The sequence below is a fragment of the Pelodiscus sinensis genome, chromosome 3, assembly GCF_052426305.1.
Source record: "Pelodiscus sinensis isolate ZL-2025 chromosome 3, ASM5242630v1, whole genome shotgun sequence".
Lineage (NCBI taxonomy): Eukaryota > Metazoa > Chordata > Testudines > Trionychidae > Pelodiscus > Pelodiscus sinensis.
This window is the reverse complement of record NC_143054.1, coordinates 12196654-12205723: the sequence shown is the minus strand read 5'-3', so window position 1 is coordinate 12205723 and position 9070 is coordinate 12196654. Positions and strand designations below refer to the sequence as shown.

The 9070-nt window shown below is 40.5% G+C and overlaps 1 protein-coding gene across 5 annotated transcripts in view; it reads right to left on the bottom strand.

Annotated features, from left to right (window-relative positions):
- Positions 1-1100: 1100 nt before the first annotated feature.
- LOC102443713 (cysteine-rich venom protein helothermine-like) overlaps positions 1101-9070 on the bottom strand; it is a 45180-nt gene continuing 37210 nt past the window's right edge. For all 5 annotated transcript variants that reach the window (XM_089777009.1, XM_089777007.1, XM_089777010.1 and 2 more), the window contains 3 exons: positions 8900-8985; positions 4840-4928; positions 1101-3581 (listed from right to left, as the gene is read on the bottom strand). In XM_089777009.1, coding sequence (XP_089633135.1) covers positions 3454-3581; positions 4840-4928; positions 8900-8985 — 303 coding nt within the window. In that variant the 3' untranslated portion in view covers positions 1101-3453. The remainder of the gene's footprint in view (positions 3582-4839; positions 4929-8899; positions 8986-9070) is intronic.

The window sequence follows — 9070 nt, the reverse complement described above, 5'->3', positions numbered from 1 at the left end:
CAAGCTGAGATAGGCATCACCCTGCAACTCAGACACAGGAATTGTGGTTTTGTTCCTGTGATTGTGTAGATGTCTGAAAGCATTGCATAGTAATGTTGTGTAGATGCCTGAAAGCATTGTTATTGTAATGTTGAGTGTGGTGTGTCACCGTTCCTAAGTACCTTTTTTTGGATCTGGGCCTTGGTGTTTATACAAACCAGTTATTCACAATGAATAGCATTCTTGGCTTTCCAACCATTTAGACATAGTCAAAGCCAAATTATCCAGGAGTCTGAGGATATGAATAGAAATTTCTTTATTTTGTGATGAGAGGCAGCTCATTAATTAGTGAGACTAGTAATCATGTCCTTCCGGAAGAATTCAACCTCTTGATTTAGACTGCTGATGCTCCCTGTATCACCTTCACACTGGCCAAGAGAACTGTGACTACATGTATATCTACAGCCATCCTCTCCTTAACACCTTCATCTCTCTCTTGGCAGTGACCAATACTTTATGGTGCAGCATAGATAGCTGGGACATCTTTTGCACTATAAGTGTGCCAAATTTGGAAGAATCAGCAGAGGTGCTTGTTAGTTTATTAGCTCCTCCAAGTAGTTATAATTCCCTATCCTTCATTACAATTCTGTGACAATTCTAAATGTAACAGTTATATTAAAATGATATTATTAAAATTATGTAGTTATGACAAAATGTTGGCATGTCAAGAAAGTCATAGTTCAGGTTTCACAAAGAACTTTAATTTTGACCCTTGTTAAACTATTGTCCAATATTGATCTCTCCACCTGAAATCTCCAAATATTCAGCAGGGGGTAAGCAAGGTCAGTACTAAGGTGAGAAACATAGAAAAGCCTGTGTGAGCTGCATGAAACGATCGTGTAGAATCAGCAGTGGCATGCATCCTTTTGAATCAATGCTAACGTAATGTGAGTAGGTGGAGAAGATGTGAAGCTAAGAAAGCAATTCTTTCTAGTTGGCTTGATTTCCTTGCAAGGCCACAAGGGTGTGCAATAGAGAGTAATGCTGATTTTGGCAGAGTTAGTAACTGTGGAGTCTACATGTTACAACTGTCTGTACGAGATGGGTAATTATAGATCTGGAAGAGACCTCAAGAAGTCATGAGGTCCAGCTGCCTGGAATGAGGCAGAACCAAGTACACCCAGACTATCCCTGAGGAATATTAGTTCAAACTTTTCTTAAAAACTCCAGTGATGGGATTCCACAGACTCCCATGAAATGCTAGTCCAGAGCTTAACAAGCATAAGCTTGGGTCCTGAATAAGGAGATTTGCTGGACCAGGGAAGGCCCCCCCCCCCCATCCTGGCCCATGCTGCCACCAGGTTAGGGCTGTAGCCTTCCCCCACTGCTACCCCAGCCCCTCTCCCCCTGGGGCTATCTAGATGCCGCTGGACCCACTGCTGGCAGGATGGAGCACCACGTCTGGAGACCAGACTTCCCTGTTCTTGGGCTCTGTGGTCTAGGAACATCCCTGGTCCATGCCAGACCACGGATGTTACCCAACCAGGGAATCCTGTTTAAGGGAGGTATAACCTGTATATGTATAGATGGTTTAGTTAGTTCGTCTCTAAGGTGCTACAGGACTATTCAATTTTTTACCCTTTAAGTTAGAACTGTTTTCCTAATATCTCTCTTAAATTTCCCCTGCTGCAGATTAAAGTCGTTACTTCTTGTCCTGCCTTAAGTGGACACTGTTAACAGATCCCTCATTGCCGTCTTCTCTCAAACCTAAATATATTCAGTTTTTTAAAGTTTCCCCCATAGGTTAAGGATTTTAAACTGTTTTAAATTTTTGCTGCTCCCCTCTGGATCTCACCAATCTGTCCACATTTATCCTAAAATGTGATACCCAGAATTGGCATCTGAGGGTTCACCAGTGCCCAGGAGAGTGGGACATTTACCTCCCCGTGTTACATAAGACTCTCCAGTCAATACATTGCAGAATGATATTCATGATGAAGAGAGGAGGAATGTCCAGAATGGACAACACTTTGCTAATAAGGGTTCTGAGTAAGTCATGCCACCATGGAAACATAAAGCCCAGGGAGTGGCAGAGAAAGTTTGTCTCCTTGCATGGATTCATCAGCCCTCCAGTGTCCTCTTGAGGTGCAATAGATTTACTTGCAGACTTGATGAGGCTCATAGGGTTGGAGGTCCAAGTCCCCTGGTTACTAGACAGAGTGGCAAACCTTGCTTCTCCTGGCTTTCTGATACATCTGAAACACCCCAAGCATAAGCTCATGGCATTTCCCTTGTGTGTCCAGCTCTCCTACCACGTTATTTTCCCCAAGTGGATCAACACAACCCAGTTCTTCATTCCCTGGACTAACCAGCTACAAACTCTGGCCTCAGTTCAGCAAGCTGAGGTAATTGAACACACACCTAAACACACACCTAATTCTAAGCATATGAGCAGAGGTGGTGAAAACAGTGGGACAGCTCAGATGCTTTAAATTAGGCAAATGCCCTGAATTGGTGTCTCTGTGGAATTAAAAGGAATTAGTCACTTTTTGTTTGTAATCTAGGTTATTTGCTTTTGTCAACAATAGCATTTCACATGCACAAAGGTAACAAATGGCTTTTGTGAGCCTGCTATAATATTTCCCAGGTAGTTGCAACATTATTTGCATTGCCAGATACAGTGGAAAGTACGGATTATGCTCCAATTACAATAATTAAAAATACTTTTAATTTGCAGGTTGCTGGCAAAGAGAAAGGTCACAATCCCAAAATCAAGTTATCAAGTGAAATTAGTATACTTAAGTTTCAGGTTTCTTTCTTCAGTGAGCTTCAAGCCAATGATTGTTTTGCTTTCATAAGAACTTAAAAATACTTATTTTTTCAAATAAATGCCTTCAATCAGCTCCTTCAGGAATTAAACTGGAGTCTTACATAAAACAAAGATCACAGAGAATTGGGAGCTGAGTCTCTGGGCTAGATTCTGATCTTATTTATACTGGAATAAATCTGGAATAACTCTACTGAATCCAATGGAGTTACATGGGATTTTACTCCTGTTTAAATTTGATCAGCTCCTACAACAAGTGCAGAATTTAAAACAAAAATAAAAGCCATCAGTGCCTGAATGAGTATTAAATGAAAACCTGTGGACTAATTTTATCAAAAGTTTTAAAATTTTCCAAATACAACTGTCTGAAGTCCAAGAACAACACCAATAAGAGGGTACAATTTTATTTCATTGGGGGCATTTGATTGACATGGAAATAATTCAACAGGCAGATTGAAAAGAGAGAATAGATCTAGTTAGTAATTAAGTGAAATTTAACAGGGCATGAAACTTATACCAGAGCACAATCATAGCATACAATGCAGAATACATTGTTATAATCATTTAGAATTGTATCTATTTTGGAAATATCTGACTTTATTTATTTTCATTGTACTGCAGGGGCTAACGTTAAATAAGTCAAGGTATTATTGTATTTTAGTGGTGCACTGACAGGAAGCAACACAATATTTTAGGACAAATCTGTTATTACAGGTATATTGCTCTTTTAATTGAGGACAGAGGGAGTATGTATCTTCATACAGGCATGGATTGGCTGAAAGAAAAGGAAGCACATAGTTAACAGGAGTTATTTTGCTATATGACCCATTTGTTGTGTTTCAGTCTCTAAGAACTCTCTTGCCTGCCAAGACAAACAACCAATCTGAGCAGGAGAGCTTCTGCATCGTGTTTTAGAGGAGACACAGCAGCACCAGTTCTAGGTCTCAGTTGGTTAAGCATTGCTCAGGGCTCCAAGCTGTTCTAAGCCCTGCCCCTACCCAACTAGCTTCTTATTCTAAGAACTTGCCTGCTTTAGGAAGGGGGGAATATTCCTGCTGAGGGCCCCCAATGGCTAGCACTGGCTCTGAGGCACACACCTACAGTGCTCTCTATGGAGACTTTACTTTTGTTATTTTGTATTGCTTACAGTAATCTACCTTGAAGGTCATTCGGGCTGCAATTTTTTATTTGCTCTTAACAGCACTGATATAGCCTCTTTCATCAGCAGAGCAATTCTAGCTTGCAATTTTTTCACCAATCATTTAGGTGAAATTTACACCTGTGTGCAAGACCTGTGGTGATTAACTGGAATTTGTGTTACACAAGCTTTTTGCAAAAGCAGCGAGGAGTCCTGTGGCACCTTATAGACTAATCAAAGTGTTGGAGCATAAGCTTTCGTGGGCAAAGACCCACTTCGTCAGATGCATGTAGTGGAAATTTCCAGAGGCAGATATAAATATGCAGGCCAGAATCAGGCTAGAGATGACGAGGTGGATCCAATCAGGGAGCTAGCCATTCACATTTGTAACTACAAAAGCAGCTTCTCCTCTCTTGGTATTCACACCTCCAGATCAGCTACCAGAAGTGGGCCTCATCCTCCCTGATTGGAGATTCAGACTAACACGGCTACCCCTCTGATACAAGCTTTTTGATGATACAGGGGTGAATTTTACCCTTATGAAGGGTAAGGTCCACAGTTCATGTCATCAGTATCCAGTGAACCTATCACACTGAGGAAATGGATGGGAGGGAGTTTAACTACATTCACATTATGCAGCGGCTGCTTTAGAGTGACAGCAAGAATACAGCAAAAATAACAATCCTGCAGGTGAAAGAGGAAGAGCCGTCTGCTAGATCTGGAACACTGGTTGTAATGCCCTGAACCAGAGAATGTGGAGTCTGTATATCTCACTGCACATTGCAAACAGAAGAGGAGCAAAATCCCCATGCTCTACTTGAACTGGATTAGGAAATTCAGCATTTCATGAAACACACCACAAACATATAGGGGATACAATAATATTTTAACTTACTGCACAGTCCGTTGTCACAAGCATCAGGACAGTCACTACACGGGTCTCCCATTTTGTAAGGTGTGTAAATCGCTCCTTTCATATTTCCCCTAAAATTTTAAAATAACATAAAATGTATAAATGTCTCAAAGAGGTAGCCGTCTTAGACTAACTTTAAAAAATCGAGTAGTCCTATAGCTCCTTAGTGACAATATAGCATCATGACCTTTCGTGGGCAAAACCAACTTCCTCAGATGAACAGAATGGAGAGAAAAGGGGGGGACCCTCACAATTTATAACAGAAAAAGAGGGGAAGGGGGGGGGAAGTACCTGTCAATTTTAGTGCTGGTGCTAATGAGGCTCATTGAGCAGGCTGGAAGTGTCCCATACCTAGCTTTTGATGTCAAATGGGTATTGAATGTAAGGAAAGCAAGTTTTATAATGGCCCCTCCTGTTCAGGTCTTTGTTCAAGCCATTAGAGATAATGTTAAATTTGCATATGAAGGTAATTTATATATATATATATATATACACATAGAGAGAGAGTTAGTTGGGTTAGTTGCTAGGTGCTTAGGTGCTACAGGACAACTCATTATTTTATAAAATGTATGACAAATCTTATTTTTCATTCATACTTTAAAGTTCAATCCAGAATACATAAAAAGGTGTTGATTCTGACACCATTATTCAAATTAGGTGAGTACAATTGTGCATGTTCATAAATTTATCACTTGCTGTATGCATGCATGTTTATGTAAGCATAACTCGTTAATGTTTTATGTGACCACACTGCATTTTCATTGAAATTTAAACACTGCATATCAAGTTTAACAATATTTTTAATGGAAAATCAATGAACTGGATCACTAAGATCAAAAGATTTTATTTTGATTTTATAATTTCAAATAAATGTAATCTATTCCATGAATTTCACTCTATGTCACTCTGAAAACTAAAACACCCCCACCTTCTGTTCTAATATCTGATTTGTCAGCACATCATTTGTTTACTTTCTTCATTATATTCCTTTATTATATAGAGTCATGCCAATTCACTTTCAGAATATGATCTGAAGAAGTGGGTCTGCCCCAAGAAAGCTCATTAGCTAATAAACTAGCTTGTTAGTCTTTAAAGTGCTACATATTTTTTCCTTTTGTTTTACCAAGATCAGACTAACACGGCTACCTCTCTAGTACTCTGAAAACTAAAATGCCTGTTGAGTCAGTGAAAAGTGGTGGCAATAGATACAAACTCGATTAATGGCTCATTTGTTCACAGTATCAGGAGGCTGAGACATCACTGGATTTCACAGTCCGATAAATTCTCAGTCATTTTGCATTTACAAATTACACCCATGCAGTGTATAGCTACACTAAAGCATGTATCTATGTCATGCGAAGAATCCCAGACCATTGTGATATCAGACGCAACTCAACCAATCACCATTCTTTACTCCACAGAGAATTTGCATGTTGCCAGGCGCCGCCATTTTTAAATGTCCGCTAGTTCGGACTCCGTGCCCCATGGCTACACGCGGCACGAACCAGGTAGTTCGGACTAGGTTTCCTAGTCCGAACTACCTGTACTCCTCTTTCCACTAGGAAGCCTAGTCCGAACTACCTGGTTCGTGCCGCATGTAGCCACGGGGCACGAAGTCCGAACTAGCGGACATTTAAAAATGGCGGCGCCCGGCAACATGCAAATGAAGCCCGGGAAATTCAAATCCCAGGCTTCATTTGCAACTCCGGTTAACTACATTACCACCCTAGTTCGAACTAGGGTGGTAGTGTAGACATACCCTATGTGAATATCTAAACTATTGATGAAGATATTGAGCAGAACTGGTCCCAAAAGAGACCCCCTGCGGAACCCCACTTGTTATGCCCTTCCAGCATGATTGTGAACCGTTAATAAATACTCTCTGAGAATGGTTATACAGCTAGTTATGCACCCACTTTATAGTAGTCCCCTTTAAGTTGTATTTGCCTAGTTTAGTAAGGCTTTTGATATTGTCTCGCATGATCTTCTTATCAATAAAATCTAGGTATAACACGTCCACTGCTTCTCCCTTATCCACAAATCTTGTTATATTATCAAAGAAAGGTATCAGATTGGTTTGATATGATTTGTTCTTTCTAAATCCATGCGGACTGTTACGTATCACCTTATTTTCTCTGAGAAGTTTGTAGATGAATTCCTTAATTACTTGCTCCATCTTGCCTGGCACAGAAGTTAAATTGACTCATCACTAGTTTCCTGGGTTGTTCTTATTTCCCTTTTTATAGATGGGCACTATATTTGCCCTTTTCCAGTCTTCTGGAATCTCTCCTGTCTTCCATAATTTTTCAAAGATGATAGCTAAAGGCTCAGATATCTCCTCTATCAGCTCCTTGAGTATTCTATGATGCATTTAATCAGGCCCTGGTTACTTGCAGACATCCAACTTTTCTAAGTAATTTTTAACTTATTCTTTTTTTCATTTTATCTTCTAAACCTACACCATTCTCACTAGCATTCAGTTAGGCATTTCTTCAGACTTCTGGATGAAAACCAAAAGAAAGAAGTCATTAAGCACCTCTGCCATTTCCAAATTTCCTGTTGTTGTTTCTCCCTCTTCACAGAGTAATGGGCCTACCCTGTCCTCGGTCTTCCTCTTGCTTCTAATATATTTATAGAAAGTCTTCTTGTTACTCTTTATGTCTCTAGCTAGATTTAGCTCATTTTGTACCTTTGCCTTTCTAATCTTGCCCCTGCATACCTGTATTGTTTGCTTATATTCATCCTTTGTAATTTGACCTAGTTTCCACTTTTCATATTACTTCTTTTTTGATTTTTAGATCATGCAAGATCTCTTGGTTAAGCCAAGGTGGTTTTCTGCCATGCTTTCTATCTTTTCTACACAGCGAAATAGCTTTTCTGGGCCCTTAATAATGTCCCTTTGAAAAACTGCCAGCTCTCGTCAGTTGTTTTTCCTCTTATTCTTGCTTCCTATGGGACCTTACCTACCAGCTTCCTGAGTTTACCAAAATCTTCCTTCCTGAAATCCGTGGCTTCTAATTACAGTGCTTCCCTGGCAGGCTCCAGAACTGTAAGCCTTTTTAATAGTCTCAGAAACCTCAAGTGGCTGACAGGCAACATTGTAGTGGTGGGGTTGAGGCCTGGGAACCCTTTGCTGTGCTTTTATTTAGAAGCCTCTGGCACCAAACAACTCTGGGGGGTAGCTAGCTCCCAGCCCCTCCCCTTCCACCTCAGGCCCCACCCCTTCTGGGGGTGAAGCTGGACCATTGCCCTGTACCAAAATTAATTTAGTGGTCTCCCTGTGAAAATTATTGCCCGCCCCTGCTCTGCATCAGCAATATCAGGCTTAGTTTGAGAGGGTTACACACCAGGGCTACATCTACACTGGCCCCAAATTCCGGAAAAGGGATGCAAAGCAGGTAAGTCAGCATAGGGAAATCCGTGGGGGATTTAAATATCCCCCGCGGATTTAAATAAACATGTCCGCCGCTTTTTTTCCGGCTTGGGGAAAAGCCGGAAAAAAGTGTCTAGACTGGCGCGATCCTCCAGAATAAAGTCCTTTTCCGGAGGATCTCTTATTCCTACCTGAAGGAAAAGGGCTTTATTCCGGAGGATCGCACCAGTCTAGATGCTTTTTTCCGGCTTTTCCCCAAGCCGGAAAAATAGCGGCGGACATGTTTATTTAAATCCACGGGGGATATTTAAATCCCCCGCGGATTTCCCTATGCTGACTTACCTGCTTTGCATCCCTTTTCTGGAATTTGGGGCCAGTGTAGACGTAGCCCAGGAGGGCCTTACTTCTCTAATGCAGAAAAATTATGGAACTGAAAGATAGTCTTCATGATATTCTGCTGGGGATTTTAAAAGTGAAGGAGTTAATTTTTGCTTGAGTATCCCTGTATGTTTTTTTCAAGAGAATCACATATCTGATCCTTATCACACTAAATTCATGCATAAGCATACATGGTAATTATCATGCATGCTGAAGGATTGCTGAGTTATTTAAAAAATGAAATGACAAAAGGGGTTTTGAAAATGACAAAACTCCACAGTTAATACATACGCAGGGCAGTAATGGCAAACATAATAGTACGTGTTTGCACAGAAAGCAGCTGCACATCCAATCTCAAAAGATTTATACCAAGCCATCTGTAAATATGAAAATAAAAGTATTAAATAATGTGAGCTATTGTCTTAAAGAACAATAATGATAATATCCACATTTTTAACAGTG